At 43.4% G+C, this 27979-nt stretch overlaps 1 protein-coding gene across 3 annotated transcripts; it reads right to left on the bottom strand.

The window, feature by feature from the left end:
• Positions 1-15: 15 nt before the first annotated feature.
• On the bottom strand, positions 16-26120 carry dop1a (DOP1 leucine zipper like protein A). Of its 3 annotated transcripts, XM_080471433.1 has the most exons (38): positions 25740-26112; positions 22999-23194; positions 22501-22682; positions 22234-22404; positions 20399-20588; positions 19423-19521; positions 18909-19008; positions 17971-18080; positions 17101-17215; positions 16888-17008; positions 16432-16551; positions 16102-16219; positions 14722-14751; positions 13609-13875; positions 11401-11923; positions 10946-11229; positions 10717-10869; positions 10537-10637; positions 10104-10369; positions 7877-10007; positions 7558-7669; positions 7181-7363; positions 6896-7021; positions 6592-6726; positions 5612-5667; positions 5392-5496; positions 5167-5233; positions 4860-5004; positions 4358-4437; positions 3669-3778; positions 3374-3523; positions 3019-3080; positions 2530-2682; positions 2214-2350; positions 2074-2129; positions 1817-1981; positions 1460-1589; positions 16-1265 (listed from the first exon to the last, which is right to left on the bottom strand). In XM_080471433.1, the coding sequence occupies exons 2-38, from the start codon at positions 23134-23136 to the stop codon at positions 957-959; spliced, it is 7500 nt and encodes a 2499-aa protein (XP_080327559.1). In that variant the 5' UTR covers positions 23137-23194; positions 25740-26112; the 3' UTR covers positions 16-956. The 3 variants fall into 3 exon arrangements, with proteins under 3 accessions (XP_080327559.1, XP_080327560.1, XP_080327561.1); XM_080471434.1 differs by lacking the exon at positions 14722-14751 and having other exon boundaries at positions 25740-26120; XM_080471435.1 differs by lacking the exon at positions 14722-14751 and having other exon boundaries at positions 22999-23197; positions 25740-26092.
• Positions 26121-27979: the final 1859 nt, after the last annotated feature.

Below are 27979 nucleotides of genomic sequence, written 5' to 3'. Positions count from 1 at the left end.
TTTCATTTTTATTTTCATGCAATTTACCCAATAAAAATCAAAAATATGATGCACTGCACTATTTAAGTCATATTCAACCCACCAAAATACGTCATAGTATAAAATATAATCCATCTTCTATACCGTTTTATACACTTTCTGGCAATTAAACACAGGTGATGGTAATTAACGTTAATGTACTGACATGCACAAGGAGAACATGAACTTTGCCAACCTTTTTTTTTTTTTTTATCCACCCATGTACATAAACAGATTATCTTTGTATGTATTTAGAACAAAGCCAATCAGCTAGAGAAGCAATGAAGTGAAATAAGTGTCCAATGACTAATGAAGCGTTATAAATTCATTTGGAATGAAATTCTTCACTCCGGGTTAACTTTGTTCATCATCTCAAAATTGAGTGTACAAAGTCTCAACATCTACTATCCCCTAAAATATTGTAATGCAAATGTAATTCTTAAGATAACCTCAGGGGAGAAGCAGATCTCACCTCATTCACCACCATAGAAATGTGATCTAACATCTGTCAGTTCCGTCAGCCCGGAGTTCTTTATGACAAACTGCTAAGCCACATTGACATACAGTCTTAGTAATTGGAGGAACAAGTCGCACTACAATTTGCAGTGTGAAAAACACTGACACAGTGTAAATGTCCTATTAGAAATCTTTATTAAGTCACATCGATATGGAATGGCACAGCGTCTTCACTTTGACCCACATGAAATGTTAAAAGTCGTCAAAGCCGCACCGTATTTACAAATACTTAAAATTAAATACAGTAGGTTTTCAAAAGTAAAAGAATCATTATAAATACAAAAAAATGTACAAATTGTTTCCCCGTTATACTTTCCAATATTGTCCTGAAATGTACAGGCTGAGGTTTGTTCACTAGTGTTGATCAGTCATGAGTTAATACCCCCCCCCCCCCCCCTCCATCGCTCCCCCTGGCTGTGTTTTCACGTCTTGATGAGACCCTCCAGAAAGTCTTTTTCCACCATCTCTTCTATGTTCTGCCGCGCTCGGCTCCAGAACACCTTCTGGCTCTCCAGCTTGTGGCCTTCCTTGTGGCCGGGTAAGGAGGCGTCTGCGGGGTTGCGGCTGAAGGCGTGGCCTAAGCGGCTGCTGGCCTTGCTGTTGAACACCTGGCTGAGCAGGTTGAAGAAGGGCAGCAGCTGCTCCATGCTGCGGATCACGTAGAGTGTCAGCATGAGGTGGCCGGGCTCCCAGGAGAGGGTCCGTGTGGAGCAGTCCTCTTCTGGGTTTTTCTATGGGAGGACAGAAACGATCCATTTACTGAAGCAGTGAATTCATCCGCCATCAAGCAGAGAAATCACATGACTGAAAACTTGGAGAAGACACTCGCTATCATGGGCGTTTTTCTGAGCACAGTCTTTGAAAGAAGCAGTCATTTCTCTCCATTACTTAATAACCTTGTGTCAACAGAGCGAGGATGAAGTACCTTGGCTCGTTTCCTCAGCAGCTTCACCAGTCTGACCACGTAGGGCTTAAACTCTCTCTGATGAGTCCCCTGACGTCGCACTTCCAGCCCTGAATCGTCTGAAGCCTCTGGGATGAAGGCCCAGCGGTACCTGCAATGACACAGCAGTGACTTGGAATCAAAACTTTTTAGACGCACTTAACGAGTCGCCACGCCTTCCAAGGAGCCGCACATATGGTGAGACTGAGCATTCAAACTACCGCAGAATCATTAGTCCTCAATTAGGACACACAGGCAAACATCTCCATCTCTAAAGAATTCCTCTGACATATTCTCTCACTGAGCTCCATCACAAGCATCGCCTCATGTGAGCCTTACATCTGGAACTGAGGCAGACTCTCCGGCGGCAGGGCCAAGGCCAGATCCAGGAGCTTGCAGGCAGAAAGATAGAGATTGAGCCACCGCTGGCTGTTGTAGGAAGTGGAGAAGCCGTTTCCTCCTGAATAGGTGGTCTCCAAACCAGCAACGGATGGCCCTGATGTCCTAGACATGAACATAGAGGATATGTTATCAAATAAGTGGATTACAAGGCTTATTTCCCTCAAATTAACTTTGTGACTTAGTAGATACTGTACCTTGATATGTCCTCATCTGCTGTCAGCTCCTGCTCCATCAGTAAAAACACCTGCACCTGTAATGAGCAAATTAATGAGTGTGTCATGGTGTTTATTTGAGAGACAAAAGGTGTTAAGAAAGTTGATTACGCAGTGCTCACCAGCTCGGTGATCATAGTGGGCCAGAGTGAGGTGAGGTGTTGAGGCGACATGCGCAGCAGCAACACTCTGAAGAACAGGAACACCTGAGCGTGAAGGATGGGCACCTGAGGCAGACGGAGGCTCTCTACCAGACGCTCTGAAAACACAAGAAGAAATGTTGTTTACCTCTGTACTGGGTATTAAAGCATGGAGCCTTCAGGTGGTAGACGAGATCATTGATTTAAAAATTGATGAAGCTCAGGAGATCAACTCCTCCTCACACCTAATAGGCTTTATTTTTATGATTAAATGTTTGATCAGGTGTGTGAAACTGACCTTGTATGTCTGGCAGGTATTTCTGGTACTGGTCCACTTCGCTGCTGTAGATGGTGAAGGCCAGGCGTTTGAGCAGCATGGCCCTCTGCTCCAGCTCGGCGTCTCTGTTTGTGAACAGACTCAGAGAGCTGCTCTGAGCGACGGCCACCCGGGCTGAGGAGGAACACACTGGGTCAATACCACACTCCCAGCAACAGCACTTTACCTTCATACTATCTATCTGATCTAAGTCTGCAGGCCGCATGCTGCTCATAAGTCGGGCAAGTGAAAAGGTGGTAATTAATGCTTAAAATTTGTTTAAAACCTTGTTTTTAAACAAAATTTGAGTGGAACTATAAGTCCATGCAGATCAGGAGACCATGTGTGGGTTTATTTCTGACTGTAATCACATTTGGAGGAAAGCTGAAGACGAATCAGCGAGTACACCCAGTGGGAACATTGCTACACCTACTTGTGAATGAAACTGAACAGAGGAAACGTAAATCTTACTCATGAGGTCTCTGAATGTGGTCTTGTCATGCGTCATTAGGTGGTCGATGATCGCTCTCCAGCTGAAGGGGGAAAAAAAAAAGAAACTTAAAATACTATAAAAAATATGAACATGTCTTATAAAAACATGGGAGAGCTGCTTACTCGCTACTACTAGAATTACACATTATTACATTTTGAAGAAAGTCCAATAAAGTTAGCCGTAAACATGTAGTACTGATTCCTTCAGTGCCCATTTAAAACGAATGTCAATAATGAACGATGAACAAATCCTAATGTTATGATGTAACAATCCCCTGGCCTGCAGTGGTGAAAGAGTGGATCCACACACAGTGACGTTTCCTCAGCTACTCACTGGCTGACACAGGATGAATCCATCTGGAAGAAGGTGTGATCCATGAAAAGGTCAAAGGCCTCCTTCTTCCAGGCACGGCGGGTGTATTGATACCCACTCAGGCTGCTCAGCAGTTGGATGCAGGCCCGGTAGCTGGGGGCGTTGTGAGCACTGCCAGGAGAGACAGGAAGTGAGACACTTTCCTGCAACACGCAGCTGCAGCTCATCCTAAGTTGGCAGATCTCGTCACTTAATCACTCACATTCAGTTGACGTGGTTTTGTACTGTAAATGGATCAATAGAGATTAAATGTTACCTGTGGTTGCGGAGGTAGGGCACTACATAGTGCATGATATTAACCAGCAGTGGGATGACCTTCTCCTTCTCGTCACTGTAGAACACCATGTCCAACAGATGAGCCAGCACCTGGCGAAGAAGCCATCAGGTCACACTCAGGTCATGTGACAACACTGAGTGTCCAACATGAAAACTTAATTTTAGATTAAGATTAATGGGCCACTTTGATACCGTGGCTAGAAAATGATAGGATGACACATCGCTATTGCACCAAGCAACCTTTTTATAAACTGGTTTAATGAAACTGTAAATCTGTTGGCTGCAACGTTTATGAAGCACAGGCGACACGATCTGCATAATTAGCTTCACATCGAGCTGAGACAGCCAAGATGGAGGAAGGTGGCCACTTGTTTAAATTGTTACCTTCCTCCACAGCACAACAGTAAAAACAACAACTGGTTATTGACTCACTCTGAGTGATTGAAGAGGTGGGGAAGGGCATTCAAATCAACTAAGGAGCTCAGCTGGGGGTGAGTCTACTGTAGGGTTTTGCTTTATAGCAGTAAGCCTGAACAATGAGTGAGAGCAACTTGAGACAAAATCAAGAAAAACCATAGAAATCGCAAGCACAGCCACGGACTGATGACTTGAGAAATAATGTGAGGGTGGGAAGGCTCAAGCACAGTCAGGGACACATGGGTGGTTTACCTCAGCCAGCAGCGTGAGGGCGTGGACGCTGTACACTGATGGAGTGAAGCTGGAGGCCTCCATCACTGTGAGCATTAAATCTACAAAACACACACAGCAAACATTACTAAGCTGCCACGCTGAAGCAGCCGAGATCAACTCCTATTTCAGCGCATGTGAACAGAAGGATCTAAACAGCTCTGGTTGACCTTATCACACCAAGACTTATTGTCGAATAGTGAAATTAGAAACAGAATTCAGTGGGATTACATTAATCCATGACAATGCAACTACATTTCACTTTGAGAGGATCAAAATATCAAAATTGGGTTTTTAGACGCATTTGTGACGTCAAAGGTAAAACCAAGAACACATTCTTCTGAATAAAGTTTGAATAAAGTGAATATATTTACTTTGGCTGCAGAGCCACGTATCGGCGAAGGATCCAGATACCCAAGTCTTGAAATAAACTCTATATAAGATTATCCAGTGATATCGTAATCAGTGCTCTCAAGCTGCACACCTTCTACATCAGTTTCCAGGTTGGTTCCATCCACGACGATCTGAGGCGAAGCCTTCACCTCCAGGTTTCTTCTCAGCCACGTGGTTTGCTCCAGCGACGAGCCGGCGATCGTCCCGATGGCCTCCACCACTTTATGGGTCACATCCTGAACACACGTGAAGTAAGACTTTAATCATACACACGACAGGTTTTTTGTAGTAACATGGATCCACAGTCCAGGATCAACTTTGGTTTGAGATGTCACATCTACACCGTAATCAATGGATGACACAACACAAAAGTAACAAGTAAACATTAGGATAACTACCTGCAGCTCTCGCTGGTCCTTTTTACTCTCCAGATTGGGATTCTTTAAAATGAACTCATTCAGAACTCTGTAGAGCAGAGAAGATAAATGAAACGTCTCATTTATCCATACAACAGGTTCAAAGACTCCAGACTCACTCCCCTTAAATGACCTGAGTCTCTGGAGTTGTGAGGAAAAACAGGCTTTTGGATTTCACAGATAAAGGAAGCAGGGAAAGATACTAACCCCAGAATAAGAAACTGCCCAGGGGCAGGAAGGCCTAACTGCACAGAGTCCTTCAGCAGTGCCAGCAGAGACGGCCAGCTGTCAACTAAGCTGGAAACTGGAATCCTGAGACAGAGAAAAACGTTTCAGCAGTTCAAAACTGTGCAGAAGCAAGACCTCAACATAAAGCAGCAATAGAGACATTTAGTTGTGATATAAGTTATTAATGCAGTGTCCTCACCTTTGAACGTAGGCATAGAAGAACTGCAGCATGCAAACCTCCAAAGAAAGGTGCTTCTAGGGAGCAAATTCAAAGATATTACTGTCGTGAGAAACCCTGGAGAGGTTAAAACTAAAAGAATCAGGATGATAAACAAGCAAAAAGATCAACTAGATAAAAATCAAAAGGCTGAATTCGGAAGTAAACTGTAATGTACTGTAGAAAAGCAACCATGTCTTATTGCTTCACTCTGCATATTCACCACTGGCCTGCATGTTTTATGTTCCCCTGTGCTGCGGGTCATTATCAGGCTTCTCCAGAGGTTGATGACAACTCATTGATTTCAGTCAGGTAGGTTGGTGTAGCAAGAGACAGTAAATTAGAAATGTCTACATTGAATCAGAGGATACAAATTTCTCCAATATGCAAAAATAACATGCGTGCCATTTATGTCTGCCTCTCACTGTATGAAATGAGTCCACAGAATTTAAACCATTGTCAAAGATATTGCCACCATTGCAAATAACAAATCTCGGTGTATAGTCGTGTAAAGGAGATGTTCATACTTGAGACATGCAACAAAGGCATGTAATAAATAAATCAGATGAATTGCACTAAGGCGCGGTTTGCTTTCTGTTGACATTAGCTTTGTAAAAAGATGCAAGCGAAACGCATGCTGGACAGCTGTTGTGACAGTGTTTGCTCCATTCTTCTCACAGTACCATGCTCTGTGCGAAATGCAGTTAATTGTATATTACATTATATTTTTAGGATTCTCACAAACCAACAACTCACAGTCTAACATAAATTGCAATAAACAGCAAAGATACAGAGTCTGTCAAGAAGTGTTTGATCTGCTTCCAGTCGTTTGGTCCAAGTGTGTTTGTTTTATAGGGACTGAATGTGACACGCAATTCCGATGTACTTCCCCGACAAACGTACAAACTGATCACTGAGAAAGATATTTTAGTAATTCTACTGAAAAACACTGAAACACCAACCTTGTCCTTCGCAATGGCAGGCGGTTGTTTCAGAACCTCTTTGACTGTTTGCATAACAGTCTCGGTACGCATTGCGCTCACTGAACGGACCAGCTCAACCAACAGCAGCTGCTCCTCACTGGCTACTGGAATCACCTGAAGAGTACACAAACATTGAGATATGCCAGAGTCTTGAGATGTTCTGACAAGGCATGCTCATACACAAGAAAGGAATGGTTACAGCAATGTACAAAAATATTAGGTAATTGGTTTCAAAAGAAGGCATCAAGACAAGAACATGCATTCACTAAAAGTTCATACTCACTTTATTTCTGATTGGAGTCTTGACCTGTTTCCTCTCGTTCCAAACATAGGCTATTGCTGCCATGAAATGAGCACCATGGTTCATGGAGATTGGACCCAGCAGCTCCAGGATCTGTTGACGGAGGTTCTGTGGAACCAACGTGAGAAAGTACATAATTAGAAATAAAAAATACACCTGTCAAACAAAGTGAATCCCCTATCAAATCTGATTTCATCCCACATGCTTGATGAGTCAGGCATGTGACTAAATAGGTTTTGAAGGACCAACAAAGACCTGCTGTGATACCTTGGTGGAGCCCAGGTTGATGTTGGAAGTGGAGGCAGCGGAGGCAGCAGCTGGCTTGTCAGAGTTGTCAGCCTGGTGGAGGACGCTCCACAGCAGCGTGACAGAGGACATTATGGTGTGGAGGATGGAGAGGATACCTGAACGGGCCTCAGCCAGGTGCTTCTGGTCAACACTAACTTGTAACTGAACAGTGAAAACAAAGTGAATCAGTTTTAGAAACTAGCTGAAAACAATCAAATAACAATGCATCTCTGAATATATCCAGCGGCAACGCCATTCAAGTCAGTTGCATGAACAACTGATTATAAAGTCTGTAAATGTTTGTAAAAATATGAAAAGGTGCTTTGCAGCAATTATTTGGTGTATGGCGCCCTCACCTGGTGGTACTGAGAAGTGGGATCCAGAAGACAGTAATGAATGATGGCTGTCACTCCCTCCAGGACAGTCAGGATGAGGTCAGGAGGAATGCAGAGAGCGATCCATTGAGGTCTGGGTAATGGAAGAACAAGCACTTTAAACAACCAGCAGCTCCGATGTATTTGAAAGAAAGATTCTGTTTTTAGACATTATGATATATGGAGCATCAGAGGTGAAGGCTGACATCTTATAATCAAGGGACCAAAATCTTTCTGTTTTTTCAGTGCACTGTACTGTCTCCATGTAATGTAGTTAAAACAGCCATTGAGCTAATAATACCTGGTGTCAGTAATCCCAGTCTCATAGCGGTACTGCTGGAGGAGATTATCCAGATTCCTGCACAGCTGCAGAGTGACTGAGGCCACCACCCTTCTTAACACTCTCCCCATGTATGGCAGAGTGGCTGTGATGAGTCCTATCCACTGCGGATGCATCTTACATGCGTGGTGCTGGTGCAGGGCCCTGATCACTGCACATAGGAACATTCCCTGAGCTGTGATGGGCTGTCCGTGGAGATACTGTAGTGATGTCATTGGCTGCTGAGGGTTGACATGCTCCACTTCCCCTCCAAGTACATCAAACCCTGCCCCAGCAGTGCTCCCAGTGCCTCCACCAACTGGGCCTCCAGTCACGGGTCCTCCTTCTCCCCCTTCCTCAGGTGGAACCAGGACCCTGTGCTCAAGAACAACCAGACTCTGCAGCAGCCTGAGCAGCTGGGACTGGACGGCGCTGCAGCTGTCAATCTGGTCTTCTGACAGATTAATAACGCTGTCCTCTGACAGACCCTCCTCCACCGAGGCTATGTTGACCCCTGCCGCCCGATGGTCGTGCCATTTCTGGGCGCTGAATATGGAAGAGAGCAAGCAATGAAGAACCACTTTCTGAACTTTGCATTTTGAGAGGACGTCGCTGATGAAACTAGCGAAGCCTTTAGCCGAACCACCGGTCACTTTGGAGAGCTCACTGAAAAGGAGAGTCAAGACCTCCACACTGGTCAGCTGCATGGCCCGGTTCCCTGCCAAGTCCTGAGCCCCTGCTGCCACGTGGGCGGAGTAATAACTTCTGAGGAAGTACAGGCAGAGTGAGATGATGATCTCAAGGTACATGGCGCTGCGGAATGAGTGGGAGTGTGAATCTTGGGGAATGGGGCAGTAAAAGTCTTTTCCCATGACGGACACCCTGTGACGGGCAAGGAGGTTCTGGAGCAGGGAGAGCTGTGGAGTGTAGGTGTTATTGATGCTGGTGGTAGAGATTGCACTTACAAACCCTGAGGGAGCGGCTCTTAACATGGCTGCAATGGCTGACAGGGAGTGCAGGGTCCGGGAAGAGTCGTACAGCTGGAGGTAGAGCAGGACGTGCTGGTAGAGAGGATGGATGTTAAAACGGGGCGGGGCAGAGGAGGATCTGCGGCCGGTGACGTTACCACTAGCAACAGTAACTCCAGAGCCGCCGCTGGGTGAGCCAGTGTCACTCTCAATCTCTGACACCTCCCCTTCCCCACAGCTGTACCAGTTTTCAAGATCCAAACTGTCCCCAAAGAAAATACTGGGTGGACGCAGTTTTTCAGCTTGAATTGCCGCTTTTCTCTGCCTCTCTTCCTCTTTCCTCTTTGTTTTCTTGATTTTGGGTTTTGTCCCTGTAGATTTGTCTGACAGCCTCTCCATGATTTTCCCTTTAAGGCTGAGTTGCGTGCTACTATGGCTGCGTTTCCGGGCCTGAGGGTCGTCCACTTGCAGGTAGTGGTCTGGGGTGGTAGGATCCGAGCTGTCTGGCAACATAACAATGGAGGGGGAGGAACTATGGCGGGTGATGCCTTCTTTGTGCCGCTCCTCCGCTGATAGGTCCATCGTTGTGACTGAGAGAAACTCTAGTGTGCCTTCAGCTAACATCTCGGGAAGAGTCTGGTGGTTGGAGTTGGGAGGGGGGCCGGAGTCTAGGCGGGTACCGGTGGAGGTATCTGAGGAAATGCTGTCGCTGTCTGTCTGGGGCCAATTTTCAGGCGGAGTTGGGACTTCAAGAGATCCCTCATCTAATAAATTAAGGACTCTGTCGACGAGCTCTTTCATGACACAGGACACGGCTTCCTCAATAGAATAATCAGACATGTCATCTGAGGATCCAGGCTGCCGATCCAAAACATTTACTGTGCTACTGACGCCATCAACTTCTTCAAAGCTGCCATTTTCCACTGTAGAAGACCGAGATCCAGTGGACTCTGAGCTGTGTGGCTCCACTTGCTGGTCAGCAGGCTGATATTCCCCAGCAAGTTGCAGGTTCTCACTGCTCAGACTCAGAATTGACAGGCTGTCACTCAGTGGGTTGACGGTGAGACAGAAAGGCTCCATCTCGCCTATTGTCAAGCCTCTGAGATCCTCCTGTCCAACCCTGTCAGTTTGGATCTGAATGAAGTCTAAAGTAAAAGCAGAAGACAAAGAAAACAAAAGAGATTTTGGTATTGTGGCAAGACATCTCGGCATTAGTCACAAAATTGAAATCTATCACTTACTGTCTGAGAAGCCAGAGTCTCTGTTAAAGGCTGCCTCTGATGACTCCGGTTCAGGTTGTTCAGGGAAGACCTGTGTCCAGTGCCGCTGTGCCTGTACCCTCTGAATGGAAACCCTGTGTGTCTTGGGGTGGAGCAGCAGGAGGAGGAGTGGTTCGAGGACACGGGCAATGTCATGTCTCTGAAGGACCTGATTTAACCATGCCCGGCCTACTGCACTAGTACATGGATCCCAGTAACTCAGGCTGTCCAACATAATGAAGAGAGACCTGAAGGAGGAAGGAGGACAAAAGTTAGCCATGAAAAGTGTAGACAAGAAAACATTCGGGGAAAAGATGAAAAGGATTATAAAAAAGGAAAAGTGATTAATAACTTCTCTTTTACTGCGTTCAAATATGTCTGTAACCTTTTCTTGTTGTGAAGTGATTAGATCTACCTGTCAAAAGTGCGACTGAAAGGAGAAGATTTAGTGATATTCAGATCTCGAGTTAAATGCCACAGCACAGAGAACTTCACGTGGGCCTCCAACCGAATTCTCTGAAAGAAAAAACAAAAAGGTATTTCAGCATGAATTTCAGAGAATGTGAATTTATGCGAGATTTCACCCTCTATTGACCTTGTCCCTGTGCATGAGCTGCTGACTGATGACGTCCTCACAGATGCTGGACGAGGGGACCAGGTTGTGAAGCTGATAGAAGAGCTCCACGCTGCGCTGATGGTGCTGAGGTGTTCCTTCACTCAGTTGGTCCCATAGGATCAGAGCAACATTCTGAAAAAACAAAATTAACCAAAATTAAAAGAAGTGCAATGAAACATTTGCCTCCAGTATGAAATAAAAACTGTACCTTAAAGAACTCTGTCTTGTCAGCAATGTGCTTCAGGATTCCCTGAGTGAGAGGTGGCCTGATGACGACAGCCACTCGACCCTGGCTGGGACTCATGGGCTGGGTGGACTCGGAGCTGGCACCAGAGGCCACGCTCTCAGCGGTTACCATAGCGACCGATTGGGTAAGTCCCACTAGGTCCATAAGGAGGGAGATGGCAACGCCCTGCAGGCTGAAGTCACTGGCCAGGCAACAGGCATCCATCAGTGTCTGCAGCCACACTGGCAGGCGAACCTGTTCACTGTCTGTGTTGATGCAGACGCAAAGGGAAGTGCAATATTTATTCTGCAGTTTGACATGCTTATTGTCTTGTTTGCATGCATGTTCAGAATCTCTTTGTCTCCAGATGTCTCAGTGATTAACTAATAGTCTTCGTAATGTACGCATTCAAGTAATAAAGACATTATGGCACTTACCAAGCCGCTCTTCCTGTGCAGGGGAGGACTTGAGGTTGCCTTCTGCTATGTAGACAGGGAAACTGGAGCATTCTAGAAAAAGCTGACAGGCAGCAGTGAAGGCTGCAACACAATCTCTTTGGGCCAGCCCAACTTCTGAGCACAGCTCCGTGTGATCACTGAGCTGGCAGCTCTGTGACACCAGGCTCACTGAGTGAGTGACGTCGCCTCTTTGACCGTCCGCTTTGTCCACCTGCCCAGGAATGATGTACAAGGTGACGAGGCGGGAGAGAAACTGCTGGAAGTGCTCCAGGCAACACTGCATGACTGGTTTGTCCAGAGGCTTGGCCTGGCAAGGGCCTGAGGAGCGACGGCCCGTTTTGAGCGCAGGGTGGGGTTGTGGCGTTCGGGTTTCCTCGCCACCGTCTCCTTGATACTGGACAAAGTCCGTGAAGCCACTCTCAGAGGAGCGACTGGAAAGAGGGACGTCTCCATCCTCAAACACCTCCCCACTGCCAGAGACCTCCCGAGTTGATTTGAGAGTCTATAAAATGGACATTTTGTTTCAAAAAAGCATGTCAGGGTGAAGAAAACAGAAGCCAACACAATGTAGTGTGAATCCAGTTCTTATTTCTACTTTACTGTGAAGACTATGTGTGGAAAAAACATCGTATACTGGGATATCAGTTCCTTGAATCACAAGCAGGACACATGGTGATATTTATGGCACAGTCACAAGATGATTTTTTTATCTGCAACTATTATTGGACGGCATAGTTCGGTTGGTAGAGCGGTCTTCTCCCAATTGGAAGGTTGCAGGTTCGATTGCCATCTCTGCCTGCCTACATGCCGAAGTGTCCTTGGGCAAGACACTGAACCTCAAACTGCCCTCATTGGAGTGACAGCGCCACGGCAGCAGCCTCTAATGCTGTGTGAATGGGTGCATTTAATGAACCTTGTAAAGCGCTTTGGAGCTGCTGTCAGCTAAAAGGCGCTATATAAGTGAGTCCATTTAAAAACAAAGTTGATTTCTAGATTATATACTGGGCCAGATTTGACGTATTTCTACATGCTCTCAAGTTAAAAAAAACTAACTGCAAAAACCCTACATTGTCACACCATATACTGATGACACTGACATATGAGCAAAAACCTATTGCGTTAATAATTGATGTGTGTCTTTTAGTCCTAAACAACCCTGTGTTACACTAGTCTTTATATATGAAGATGAAATGCACAGCTGCTGGGTCAGACGTAGTGTACAGCAGGGTAGCATCCTGCTACAGACTGACAGATTTAAGTTCCTACAGTTCTTTGTCACAGTCATCACAGCAGGCCCCGAGGGCTTCCTGCGCTACATTTGGTTCCAGGCGGCGTGCGCTTTCCGGAGTCTGGACTCAGATGGCACATTACTGAGAATGTTTTCTATACACCCCTCAGGGTGGGGGTGGGGGTGGTATCGCATTCAGAGGATGTATGCAGAATATTTTCCACTCTGATAGAGAAGACACACCCTGGAGGCATCTCAGGCTAGTTTAGCCCTCTTCTTCCTCTGAGAAAAAAAAAAAGGGGAGTTGGACTCAGCTGTTGAATAGCTGTCATCCATATTTCTACTTGCTCTCTCTTCAGCCCCTCAAGGGTCTTCATCTATCCATCCTGCTCCTATCCATCTCTGAGCTGGGGGACTGACTGACTGAACTTTTAATTATGCCTCACTGGGCTCTTTCACTTAAGCAGCCAGGTTGTTGGACAGGAACCAGGAGGACCAGGGGCTGCCAAATGAAGCATTTGTTCTGAACAAGTCTTCAAATGCCTTGTGTCAAGGGAGTGGAATGGCAGGGCCACCCAGCCAACTGCAGGACAGGCCAACAGAGTGGCAGAAGGCTACGAAACGCCCTGTTCAGGGACCAGGACACACCATCACAGCCTGGACTGATGAGTTTTTGGGCAACAACTTGTGGGCAAAGTGGGTCAAACTAGAATTTGATCTGTTTATGGGTACAAAAAGGCCTATGCAAAAAATGTTAAAGGATCACAGGATCGAATTATCAGCTGGCTTCTTTTTTTTTTTTTTTTTTTTTTTTTTAAATCAAAGGACATTTTTGGAACATTTGAATGGCAGCTAAACTGATTCATTCAAAACACGGCACCAACTACTTCAAAATCTTTACCACAATGTAATGAATTACCCTTTCACGTCCATGAATTATTATTAAACAGGCCCCTCACCCATTTGTCTTCTGTGTCTTTGCTCTTGTCCAGTGCTGAGTTTAAGGAGTTTCCTGTGGAGTTAGCGAGGCCCTGTGCCTGAGACCCTGAAGGCAGGGATAGAGGAGAAACAAGTGGAGGCTGCACTTTGCTGAGGATCTTGGAGCAGAGACGTAGGCAGTGGGTGAGCTCGCCGAGGCCCAGAGCCTGCAGGTGGCACGTCAGCGCTGCCACCATCCGCAACAACAGCTGAGGGAGATGCTCTGTCTGGATTTCTATGTAAGTTTCCTGAAATTAAATTTTAAAAAAAATACAATCACAAAACCTAATTATTTGCAGTTAATTGTAATTTAAAAGCAATATGGAAGACGGTAGACCTGATACAAGGTTCACTTAAACTCATCCCAAACTTTGATTGAAGAGTGATGCAATGTGGAGTTTGATAAAGTGTTGAATTTACATCGATACATAAAACAATTTTCAGTTTTATACTTTCATGTCAAATGGTAAATAATGACTGAATTGACCAATCTATAAATACCGTTAGCACTAATCATTAACAAGCTTAACAAATAACATCGACATAGAAGTTTTTCTAGTTTTTCAACCACTTCCAGAATAATCTCATTTTGAAATATGTCAAGGTAAATGTGTTGAGAACATTGAACTGAAAGACCACTGCATAATGTAAAGTTTTTTCATTGAACAAACAAAACACATTTTATGAACTAAAAAAGACAAACATAATTAGGTTATAAAAAGGGCATTTAAAAAAAATAAATAAATCTGTCATATTTTGTGAAAATATGTGAGCACTGCAGTAGCAAATAACTGCATGCACGCTAAAAGAAAAAGCACATACACACTGGGCAAAGATTTCATTTTCACAAGATCCACACCAAACAGCCATGGTTAGCTTTGACCACATATAATGTCATAATCCCAAAAGGATCATGGTCTTTTTTTTTTGTTGGCATTGAGATGTGACAACGAGTCAGTCATTCAGAAATCATCACTCAAAGCATGGCGGGAACAGAGATGGCCTGAGGGATGTTGGCAGGACGTTGCAGAAATGTTATCGTAGCCTCAGTGAAGCAGGGTGAGGTGAAAAAGCAGGAAAGAGCAGTACTTTACCTGGCAGATTACCCTCATGCTTCTAGTAGGCTTCAAGGAGAAAGAGCAAATAGTTTGAACAGACAGGAGCAAGCAGAGCACAGGCCACACAATACTTTGTTTGCAGGCACACACGCACGCACGCACGCACACACACACACACACACACGTCTCACAAGCACACTCGAGTATCCACACCACACACACAAGGCCTGCACGTGTCGCACACAAGCATTCAAACAAGGTCATAAAAGTGGGATTTCCAAACTATTCAGATTGGAAATACAGTGTGGACAAGCATTTTTTCTCTCAAAAAGATGCAAACTATAGTGTTGGAAGGGAAAGGAATCACACAGGGTTTTCAAACCTGTGTAGGGACAGCACACATAAGACAAGGACAGAGAAAAGACAGCAGACAAAAACTGTGGCTGTAGCAACCTGAGACGGTACCAAGAAATTATAATGACTAACAGACCCAACAACATGAATGCCAAATTATGAAAGTATGAGGAAAATGCTTCTTGGATAGACAGTGAACTTAGGAAGGAGTTTGTGACTCAAAGTGGAATGTGAAATTGTGGTTGAAAGCCCAAGCAATAATGACAGAACTGAAGAGGAGGAGGCACAAAGCTAAAAAGAAAAGCTATTGTAGATATGGAGTACAGGAAGTACGAGCAGGATGTAACTGAAATGAAAGTTGTGGACGAACTTAATACTACGTTTTTGAAAATGTGAGGTAGATATGGGAGAACCTGGATAAAGATAAATTCGGATCGAGGGGACGCAGGTGGAGCAACAATTCCACTGCAGCTTAATCAAACCAAAACTTGTTGAAACACTTCGAAGACAGACAGGACCTAAACCGTGTGTCAAGATTGTTAACAATGTTAATACCTTTCTAATACTACTGCTTTTATTTGTGGGATGAAACAGTTAACCGCTGTTGTGACGTCCATACAGGCTAATATTTCCTTATTGAGACTAATGAAACAATAAAGCACAATGCCTTACAGGCTGCTCACATTATGATGTGTCTGACAGTGGCAAGTGTTTTTGGACAAAACGTTTTACAACAACAGTAATTTATCTGACTATCATTTTGAATTTGGTTAAAAATTTTCATTGTAATAATGCAATTACATCATATCTGAGACAGTGACGTCCCAGTACAGAGATAGAAGACGATAAGGCATGAAAATGAAACAATAAAAAAAACACTGAATGATGACAGTGAGAAGAAAAGTGAACAGGACATTTACAGCAAACGTGGAAAAATATCAGACACATATTGAGAGAGAGAGAGAGAGAGAGAGAGAGAGAGAGAGAGAGAGAGAGAGAGAGAGAGCGAGAGAGACAGAGACAGAGACAGAGACAGAGACAGAGAGACAGAGACAGTCTCACCAAGGAAACAATATCCAGCAGGAAATCGACCAGCTGACAAAACTCCACCAATGACAGCTCAGGAGCATCCAGGCTCCCAGCATGCTTTGGTGCATGTGTGCTGCTGTTAACTGTCCTCCTGCAAAAAGAAAATAAAAAAAGTTCAACATTATCAGACATGCAGTGTGCCACAGTATCCAGGCTTGTATCCACAAACACTGAGCAGAGTTTCAAGACAACAGTGTGTCATGAACAGCATGAAGTGAAAACCTCCAGTAGGACTGTACATCATTTTCCTCAACATATCAAACCTTGAAAGCAAGTCCAAATGCACATATTCAGCAAACAAACCTGCAGGACTCCTCAAACCACCGAGCAATGTAGTCCCACATGTAGTACGGCTCAAAGGAGTTAAACAGGAGATTGGCTGTTTTTATCAGTTCTGCCGTCTTCTTGTTCTCTCGTAGTTTACTAAAAAAATAAAATAAAATAAATAAATAAGAAATTAGCACCATAATACATGTTTTACCAGCACAAACAAAAGATTGTAACTGAACAGAAGAAATTCTCTTAGCAAACAAGACACACACATCATATTGAATTATTGTTCTGCTATTATAGATTATTCAATTATTCTCAACATCTTCATTTTATTTCACCACTTTATAACAAATATAGCAACATAAAGGACAGCTTTGAGAACATTTGTCTTGTGCAATATACTATAGCTCTTAATTTTATTCCATACTTATTCAAATTGTTCTTATTAGAAGCTATAAAATAGGTGGTGCCCTCGGGGTCACTCGCCTGCTGAGCTGGGTGTGATCTTTGCTAAATGGACTCTGGTTTTGGAGGTCCAGCTCTGTTCGACACTGAGTGTGAAGAGTCCGAAACACTTCGATGAGAACATCCTCGAGGATGGCAGGCCCTGCAGGGAAGACAAATATGTGCAGGTGACACTTAGTGACTATACAACACCAACTGGACTGTGGCTGTCGACACGAGAGATGGGCCAGTTACCTAGTTCTGGTTTGTCCAGCAGACTGATCAGGATGCGGAACGGCTTGAGGTCGTGCATGAGAATGCTCTCCTCCTCTCCACCTCTGGCTTTTCCCTGCAATATTCCCACCATCGCCTGAAAACACAAACGCATCAAATATGGGTCAACTCCAGAGCCGCTTCAGACACAAAACAGGCACATTCGTCTGTCTCTTTATTGTTCCTTATTTAACAAATCCTTATAGTATCCTAAATATCCTTTGTACGTTTAATTTTTTTCCATATATTGTTTGTGTTTCACGCTCGGCCTGTCTCATAATTGGTTGAGCCATAGAACAGACGCTCCCTGCAGTACCAACCCTTTCCCTATGGAGGCGGCTCTTACCATCAATGAGCAGATGGCAGAGGAGTGACAAAATAACAAAAAATAAATAAAAAATACCAAAACGAACACTTTCAAAAACAAAACTCCCCCCGCTTGATGCTGGCTCTAACCTCTGTTACAATTCCAACCCCTGGAGTATCAGAGGGTATCATGCCAGGAAGGCTGGGGCTTTTTAGAGCACGACAGGACACACTACATGAAAAACTGAGACGTGTCTTCAAAGCAAAGGCTGCTGGGAATGTGAACAGGAAATGCAGTGTCTACAAACCCCCGAGAGAAGATGTGGGAGGAGAAGGATGAAAGCTGATAGATTCACTGTATACTGGACAAAGGACATAAAAGATCTGCCAAAATTTAGAGCAAAGTTGTAACGACACACTACCAATACACATGCCCCTTCTCAGGAGGTGTCACTTCAAAATTAATCTAAAACCCCACTGTAGACAAAAAAACACAAAAAACATTTTCACTGGTGATCTCAATATGTGTGGAGCTTAAAAACTCACCTGCACCAGCAAGTCCTTAGAATATGTGTTGAAGTAGAGACTGGCGTGTTCCTCTGGGTTGCTCTGTCGAGTGCTACGAGGGCCTATTATCACGCCATTGTTGTCAAAGCCTTGAAGGGACAAAAATTTACATTTAGACTTACATAAACACTCAGATATACAACTAATATATTCAAGCACAAGGGAAAGAGCAATGCACTTATTCAGAGGCGAGCATGACTGGATCTCTGTGTGACTGGGCATTGCTGTTAAACATGTTCTTCTTAGACTCCATAATACAGCGAGCCACATTACTAAGATTTCAGCCTTGGTATCCTGTGTTATTTTCCACAAAATGAAGGTCTGAGACTAATACTAAGCTAGACAATTGGGAATTTAACTAATTAAATTGAAGAAATGATCAGCAAAACTGCTGTATGTATCGAGGCCCATACAAGATCATAAATCTCATTCATTTGGTTACAAAAGTGGCTTGCTTAGTATGTCATGTATGTTTTTACTGTGTGGTTTCATTAATTTCAATTATAAAAAGTTGGTTTGGTTAAAGAGTATGAGCTTGATGCATTCCATGTCCATCTTGAAGTCATGCTATTACTTACCAGTGGTTTGGGCCGCAGTGAGTTGCAAACAAGAGAAAATAAAGTAAGACAATGGACGAAGCAGGTAGAAGCCGACTGTACGGTAAAAATAACTTATTGTTTTAAATTGTAGGGTCCCTAAATAGTCAATGTGAAATATGCATAACTCTTGTTTGTATACAGGTTAAGATGCATTTAAGATCTATATAAATATTAATGTTAAAGTGAGGACAGACCAAAGTTAAATAAAGTCAAGCAGCAACTATCCTTACACCAAAGATTACAAGAGTGTCAATGCTCAGTGTGTGTGTGTGTGTGTGTGTGTGTGTGTGTGTGTGTGTGTGTGTGTTTATTTCACACCCAGCAGCCAGGCGTAGAGTCTGCGGTTGAGGGACATGTCTCTTCTCAAAACCACATGCAAAGCTGCAGACAGGATCCGGATCATGTCAGGGCGGGTTGCCTGAACACAGCACAACAGAACATTTGTGATTGAGCCTGCGTTTCTGTCCCACACACACACACACTCAAGAGCAGCAGGGGGGCGGCTGCACATGTCAGACAGGAGCTGTTGTCCATGTTTTGACAGGTCCAGAAACATTTTGAGATGAAGGATTTAACAAGAAGCCAGCATGAGTCATCAAGCCGCCTGTGTGAGAGGCGTCAGAATCGTCACATGCATGCTGAACTAAATGCAAAGGATAATGCAAAGGTACGCATGCAACGGCATAACAATGCTCATGTTCACGTGGAAAAACTATGAGTGCCACTATATATTTCGGTCCAATGACAGAATGTCAGCGTCATCGCAAGTGATTAGATTTAAGCCAACCCCCCCCCCCCACACACACACACACACACACTCTGTATTGCTCACCTGGCTCATATGGAAGGGAAAGCAGAAGAGGATCAGGTCCAGGGTGCTCCTCTGCACCAGAACACTGGAATCCTGGACCGAGGTACTGACTGCCTCCACCTGAGAAAAACACACAGTTTCAGATACACAAAACGTGACTGTGTGATGAGAAATGTCAAACTCAGTTTATGTAACCATGATTGACTTATTTCTATTGACATTCAAACATTTCCGCTGTGTGTTGAATTGAGCAATGTTTATGTTGATTTGATTTGTTTTGTTATGTGTACTTTTAGAGGCACTCGCTATGATAAAGACGTGAGGCTCAGCAGGAGAGTCCAGGACAGATAAGAGTAAAGGTGAGGAGATCAGTGGGAGTAAGGTGGAGCAGTTTAGAGATAAAGCTAGAAAATGTTGGAATGGTTTAGACACGTGTTGAGGAGAGAGAATGAAAATATTATACAAACAATGTCGGCAGAAGGGAAGGGGTAATGTATATAGTGAACGAGGACGTGGAGATGGTTGATTAATCGGATGATGCACAGTTGCAGCCAAAAGATGAGGAGGATTTTTTGCTCACTATAGATTATTCTGCCGTCTACTCCTCTACACCCTCACAGCACACCACCTTTTGTCTCCGATTCTCAATTGACACAAATTGCTCAGTTGGTAGAGCGATCGCCTCCCAACCGCTCCCAAGGTTGCAGGTTCAAATCCTATCTCTGGGAAGACACTGAACCCCAAAACTGCCCCCATTGGAGTGACAGCGCCTTGCACGGCTGCAGCCTCGAATGGGTGAATGTGATGAGCTATGTAAAGCTTTGGGGCTTTTGTCAGCTAAAAAGCACTATATAAGTTAGTCCATCTTTTTTTAACGTTGTAAATTACTTCAGTAAAAGAAAATGTCATTGCTGTTAATGTTGAACTTTCATTTGAAGGGCTTGTAATGCTATCATAAGGGTTTTCCACTGAAATGTCTGCAGGTTCTGTCACGTACCATGAGCTCGATGTCACTCCCTATAACGTAGAGCTGATCCTCCATGGAGAGCTTGCGGTTCAGGTGCAGCAGCACAAAAGACACACCAGGGAGACGCACAGCGGGGCTCGTCAGGATACTGCCCCACAAGGCACTGTAGAAGGCCGACTGCTCAACAGCTGAAGCCACTTTCTCCAACAAAGTGTTAGTTCTATGGGAAACAGGATGCAGTGAGAATTGGGATCACTCACACACACACTGACATCCAACCTGAAGCAGGCGCTCTGATATCACAATAAATCAAAGTAACATGTTTTATGGGGATATACATATATATATATATGGCTTGGTGACTCATGCTGGCTTCTTGTTAAATCCTTCATCTCAAAATGTTTCTGGACCCTATATGACACATTGAGGTTTAAAATGTTTTATGCTATTTAAGTGAATGTTATGCTTGTATATTATATATTCTGAGACAGACATCTCCTCAATAAATACTTCTACATCAGTGCTGCACTGGGGGCCACACAGTAGTTGACACTCTCGCTAATCGTGAGACTGTCTCCGGTTCGAGTCTGGTTTGGGTTTCAGGACCTTTCAGTTTCCCACCACAGTCCAAATCCATGCATTTGAGGCTAATGGTGACTCTAAACACACTTTCAGTGTGAAGTTTAGTGTATGACTGTGTGTGTGTTTGTCCTGTAATGGATTGACAACTTGTCCAGGGTGTACAATGGCCTTCCCCACAGTCAGCAGGGACCGACTCCAGATTTCACAACTCAAAGTTGGACATAGTGATAAAGAAGATGAATGGATGTGCATGGGTAGCTTTACTAATAATTGTATAAACATTTTTGAAATTTTCTGGGGACAATGGAGACAGTGATAAAGTAATAACGCTGTTCTTTTACAGCAAGACAGAACGTGGTTTGAACTTGCTGGCTCATCAAAGTCATATGTATTAGGTTAATTCGATTTCTGTTGGTTCGTAATGTGCGTGGGTGATTGTGATGGACTGGTGACAGGTACATGGTGTAAGCAATGGCAATGGCAATTCATCCACTTTGATAGGCACACTAATATCATGTTGATGATATGGGAGCCACGTTGACCTGTCATACAATAAGCGCCACATATTTTGGTCTCAGAATAAGCTTTGAAATACAACAAACTTAAATGTGCCCTTCACAAGAATTTAGAGGTTAAAAAAATGACAACCTCCTGTTTTTTCCATATGGCAGAGCAAAGCCAGCTTAAAAAAAAAAAAAAAAAAAAAAAAAAGCATAAAAAGTGCTCAAACTACAAGGGTCATCTACATGTGGTCTTATGCTTCCCAGGGAAAACAGCTTTGACAGTCAGTGATGGATGCAGGCCTCCTTCAGGCTAAATGTGATGCAGTGACATCACTGGAGCTATACTGCCCTCTAGGGTCTGTTTTAAATTTGGTGAATATTTTTCAGTGAGACCATTCACAATAAGATGTATGAATAATAATGAGTGAACAAGTTAAATTAATGAAATAAGTTCCCTCCACTCTCCAAGTATCCCTGGTTAGATACCCTGGTATAGTTTTCAGTTCGGTTAAAATCATAAAGACAAACAAAATAGCTTGTTTGGAAACCAGAAACAGAAGATTGAAGAAAATGTATTTTTGGAACCGACTCATAGATCATTTATAATATATATAATCAATTCCTTTATCCATCCCTCCATTCTCCCGTTTATCCGTTTCCGGGTTCAATTCCTTTATACATTATGCAATAAAAATGCTTGTTCCTAATGGCACTTCCTACTGGTTTTGTACTCACATTACCATAACTTCAATGTTCTCTTTTTCCATTGCGTTTGCTTACCGGTCATAGTACTCAGATCCTTCCTCCAGACCAGGCAGGACGCCGGTAAGTAGCCCCTGCAGGCCTGGCTTCAGAGTCTTCCCCAGAGGCAGATAGTAGGTCTCATAGAGTCCCAGCAGCACAGGCTTTACAGACATTGCAGCGTTGGAGAGAAGCGGGAACAGCCCGGAGCTGCAGTGATGAAGAAAACACAGCTGACATGAAGATCTACACACTCTAGGAGCTGGCTTGTTGTGGTCAGCCTTCATCATGGCAGGGCAGCATTACCTGTAAAGAAAGAGATCTTTGGCTAGCCTCTTGGGTCCGATGATCTTGAAGATGATCTCGTAGGTCTCCAAGGCCTTGCGGTGAACACCGCTGGGCAGGGCAGGGTGGAGGCATTGGGCCAGCCGTTTGCCTATTGTCAGCTTCTTAGGAACCACTTGGTATTTTGCATTGTTCTGCAAAACCTGCAGGATGCAAAGGTTGGATCATCACAGGATAATCACAGGACAGCAGGTGACAAGATTGTTCAAAGTACAAATGAAGCATACAACATAACCAAAGTTATGTCTTTTGTTTTGTTTTTTATTTTACATCTGTATTACTTGAAACTTTCACAATCGCACCGCACACACTTCCCAAGCTTATGTTCCCAGTTTAACATGAATAACTTCATATACTTGTGTATGTATGTTCTGATTGACTGGATTGAGGCTGTATGTGAAAGTCCATCATTGTAACTTTTTTCTGAGTTATCCAAGCTGTGTTTCCTGAGACTATTACCTTGTTGAGCTTGCCCAGTGCAGAGATGAGGTCCGCCCATTCGCTGGAGTACTCAAAGTTCTTGAGGGCTTTGTCCACTGCTGCCACATAGTTCCTGTATTTGGAGTCACTGAGCAGCTCCACTTCCTCTGCATTCATTCTCCTGCGCGGTTATTCGGCTAATGCACAGCACCGGCCACACATACGTACATCACACCTGCTGTGACGCAAAGAGACGACTATGAGGGGAATACAAGACACAGATCACGAGTGGGTCTTTAGTCATCTACATGCAAGATGTTGACCAAGAAGCCAGATCCCATAAATCAAATCCTGTGTAGAGCGGGTCTTGCTCTAATGGAGACAGTCGCATAAATCAGAACAGGCAAAGTCTGACACGTGTGGCTATTATCATATTCATCTTATGTGTTTGGGAATGAAACTCGACAGCCGAAACACTGAATCACAGAGCGACCTCCTAAAATCTGTTTAGTTTAAAGAAGCAGAAGAGTCATCAAGTTTACCCAGCTGCCGCCGCCACTGCTACAACGCCATCCTTCAGCACAGCAGTTATTGTAAAGGAATGACGTTCCACAAATCTCTGCAGCAGCAGAGAGATGAGTCTGTCTGGCATTTAAAACTAGCAGCCGCACCGTGAAATGGTCTCTTGTTGGCATGTGTTGTTGTTGTTGAGCCCACGTGGTTTAAAGGAAGCTACAGTGTACCATCAGGCTGTTAAAGACACCAAACACATTAAGACTGTCCGACAAGCTGCACTTTACTCCTTCTGACTCATTCAATTCAATAAAAATGTTTCTACTAAAAAGGTATGGAGACAAATGTCTACTGAGTAAAACTACTCATGACTGAGATTTTTGATGACAATAGTGAAATATGAAAAAATTTAAATTAAAAAAGTAACCTATTAAATTAACAACGAACGAGACCATTAGCGAGACGGGCGCAGGGGAATGAACTTCCTGGCTCTTTCTGGTGGACAAATCTTACACCAAGTGTAGAGTTTCTGAATGACTCCTAATGCCCAGCGTCTGAGTGATCAATACACTGACAGTAATAAAGCTGCAATAAGATATTAACAAACACAAATGGGCCCAGCTCATTTTTCTCTACTGCCTCTACAAATATTGAAATCTCACTCGAGTGTCAACTCGATAACTTCAGTGGAACAACCAACAGTGACAAGTTATGGCAACCTAGTGGAGTACAGTAACTGGTTACTATGGCAGAAGGCGATGTTTGGCCACTTCATTTTATTATGAGCCGTTGACACTGATAATTATCACAAAGAAACATGTAAAAAAAACTTTTTTTGAAGTTCAAGAGTTGATTATGTTCCAATGTAAATGCTGAAGAACCAGTTAATTGTAATACTAAATGTCTTTAATGGGCAGAACATAAGAAACACATTGCAAACCAACCATAGTAGTGCATACCTCAATTCAAAATATCCTTCAAAATATGAGGGAAACCACTATTATGTTGTAATACCACAATGTAATAATAACCTATTGGGAATATCTTGCCTCATTTCGGGCCACACAACATCATGCATGCATTGTGTAGTCATTATTGTTTAATAGTGTTTCTTACGGTCACTTCACCCAGCAGTACAACCTGGATTTGACTTCTGGCAGAAGGCTCTCGGATTCTCAACTTCATTCTCCACAATCCAAAAACATGAGTGTTTAGTTTGCTCAGTCACGTACAAACCTCACCCTGAAGAGCCACGAGATTTTCCCCAGTGTTACTTATTGTAATAAGCAACTTGATATTTAGTTTTTTTTGTAGCTTTTGATGTTAACACTTTCATGGAATTCTGTTCAATTTGACACCAAAATCATGCAAGATAATGACACTACATAATCTACCTGTGAGTGTACAAATGTGTTAACCCTGTAATGGACTGGCCGCTTGGCCGGTGGTTTCCTTTTTCCGATGCCAGCTGGAATAAAATCAGACCAATCTATCTTCGACACACCAACTCAGGTTCACGGGGTCATGATCAAGTCCCAGCTGATTGAGATGCCTGGATACACTCTGGACAGGTCGCCAGTCCATGGCAGGTCAAACACAGAGAGACACACAAACTCACACAGGGAGAACATGCAAACTCCACACTCCCGGCTTGGAAAAGTGGGACGAAATCAATTGTGCTTCATTTCAGACTCATCCTCCATGATTGTAAGTTGAATGAAACAGGTCTGGATGACGGTGGTTGGGGTATAATAACTTAAATAGGATATTTATGGCCTGTCAGAGGAGGGAAAGTGGAACTAACAACATTAACTGTGACTCAGTGGGAGTGAAAGGCTGCAGGCAGAGCAGAGATCCATCGTGTCCAGAGGAGCCATGGCTAATCAGCATTATTAATCACACCTGTGTAGTCGCAGATAAGTGAAAGGACGACCGAGGAGAGATTAAAACTCAAAGTGAAGCCTCAGATAACGAGGCAGGTACGTGACTGTCAGCATTTCTGCTCCACAGCCAAGATGAATAAAGGTTGACACACAACAACAGAGAAGGAGCAGGTTCAGACCACTGTTAATATTAATAATTCATCTGCTTCTAAAGTAACAAAAAAATATATATATATATCCCTTAAGCGTTATTCCTGATGTTTATCAGATGTTCGTTAGTAACGTACGAGCTAATATTGTTACTAGCTAGGCGAGCTTATTTCCGCTAACTCGGGTTTTAACACATCATAACGTCTAAATTCAACTTTCTATAAAAAAGCTTACCGTTCTTGGATATATGGAGGAAACTGTCACTCGGTCATTTATCCGCTCCCACGAGTGAAAACGGGCTGACAGCGTCGGTGAAGCGGGACTGTGGAGCTAGTAGCTGCTGATGGTAGCAGGTTGTTTAAATGAAGGGCCCGGCTGAGGCTCCGCTGTCACCCGCACACACTTGCGGCGGCTCCCCGCAATACGAGGCTGCGGAGGCGGACGGAAGGTGGGTTTTGTTTATTAACCTACATATTCCGGTCCGTCCCGGGGAGGAGGAGGGTCCGTCCCGCTGTGTGTAAATAAACCGCTGCGGGTGTCGGCGGGGGATACAAAGCGATGACAGTTCCCAGACTGCACTGCAGATCAGCCGCACGTCGACGGCTCTTCCGCACCGACGTCTTCCGCCTTTTTTCCCGCTGTGAAGCTGCGCGAGAGCCGCGCGCGACCCGCCGCCACTTCTTCAAAACAAAACACGCATAGCCTTCACATATCCGGGTCAGTGCAGTTTGTACACTTCCCATACTTCATGGTATAAAAGCGTTTATTTCACAAATTACACTCACAATTCCGGCCCATCTTTTAAATTCTTTCTTAATGTAAAACCACATTTGGCTCTTTGAGCTTTTGTTGTGGCTCCCTGAAGCTTTCTCTAAAAGAAAAAAACAATCCTTTAATTGTATTTTTCATTGTCGTTATACACCAGAGTCATTTTCAAAATGACCTTTATCTGTTGGATTATAGGCTTAAAAAAAAGAAAGGGCTAATGACTAAAATGGGTGGAAAACATTCTAAAAGGACTAGAATTACTAGAAAGGGAATAAAAGTTTTAAAACAAACAAAACAGCTTACTAAATAGATCAAATCGTTATAATGACTAAATTTTCTCTCCATACTGTGGCCAATAGACTCCATAACTCCTCCTTGTAGATAGTGTTTGCTGTGTTTTAGTTAACATCACCTTTTGTGTGCTTACATTAGTCACCATTAAGCCTTGTACATATCAGTATTTAAAAGTGCTTATTGTTGTACTGTCTTTTTTTATATTCAACTCTATTTCTATTTATATGTGCAACGGCTCTTAAACGAATTTCCCTCTGGGGTTAATAAAGCTATTCTATTCTATTCTATTCTATTCTATTCTAAAATGTCAAAATTGTCTGAAAAATGTTTCAAAAGATGGATGAAACTAAAATCAAGTACAAAAATAAGGACATTTTTAACTTCCTGAACAATAAGATACAGTTTTGTACATGTGTTTATATGTACTGTTTATATGTCTCTTTAGAAGCGGTGTAACTCTCATTTTAAAAGTTTGACGTGTTTTTTGACTCGAGGTAATCTTGATTTGGTGGAAAATCACATAAATGACTCTTTTGGTCATAAAAGTTGCAGCCAAGAAAAGGCACAACCCTTCTCATGCTTGTTTGAGGCTTTTAACCAGAAATCTAGTAGGGCTTTATATATAGTCTTACACTGTTATTACATTGATAGTTAGTTTCTAAAGCTCTTCTCTTTTTTTAAGAAATATATATTTTAATATGTCTCCTTCACACAAAAAAAAAATCAGCATATAAAATTTGTGCTTTAACCTAATCAGTTCTCCACTAGAATTTCTGCTTTAGGCCGCATGGTGGAGCAGTGGTAAGGGTGGCGTTTGCAATTTAAGATCACCAATTAACATCACGTGCATGTTTTTGGACCATTGGAGGAAACCAATACCCAGAGGAAATCCATACACAAATGGGGAGAACATGCAAACTCCACACAGAAAGACCCAGCTGGTATTTGAATCCAGACCTCACTGTGAGGTGAGAGTGAGAACCACAGCTGTATTGTGCAGCGACAAGGACACCATTCACTTTGAAATGTGAAATGCAACAGTTATATACAAGTCAGCTACTGAAACTCCTGATTGGTAAATCGATAAATAGCTGTTATCAATTTAACCTATAAACTTTGATCATCCAATTAGCCAACTTAGCAAAAAAAACTAAACTTTTGGCATTGATGATTATTCATCGGTACAACCCAGTTCAGTTGTTCATCCCACAAATGCATTTTCTTACAAATGTAATTTAAAATACATTTTTTAAAAAGCGGGTGTTCAAATGTAATTTTATTTGGAAAAAACATTCTTACACCAAGGATAGAATAACCCATCAATAAGAATTCTTTCCCGAAGTCTTTCCATGCTGTTATTTTGAAGTGTTGACCGGAAGCGGCGCTCAGCCTGTGTTCATGGGGTGCACCTT

Source organism: Lipophrys pholis (assembly GCF_963383615.2).
Source record: "Lipophrys pholis genome assembly, chromosome: 9".
NCBI lineage: Eukaryota > Metazoa > Chordata > Actinopteri > Blenniiformes > Blenniidae > Lipophrys > Lipophrys pholis.
The sequence above is the reverse complement of the archived record's forward strand: the minus strand, read 5'-3'. Positions and strand labels throughout refer to the sequence as shown.

What these genes read in the sequence shown, in the direction of transcription:
- dop1a (XM_080471433.1), bottom strand. Translation starts at nt 23,136, where the DNA reads ATGAATGCAGAGGAAGTGGAGCTGCTCAGTGACTCCAAATACAGGAAC. An exon ending in GGATCTGAGTACTATGACCG is followed by an intron (nt 20,589 to 22,233) that starts GTAAGCAAACGC and finishes TGTTTCCCATAG; the next exon opens with AACTAACACTTTGTTGGAGA. An exon ending in GGAGTGACATCGAGCTCATG is followed by an intron (nt 19,522 to 20,398) that starts GTACGTGACAGA and finishes TGTTTTTCTCAG; the next exon opens with GTGGAGGCAGTCAGTACCTC.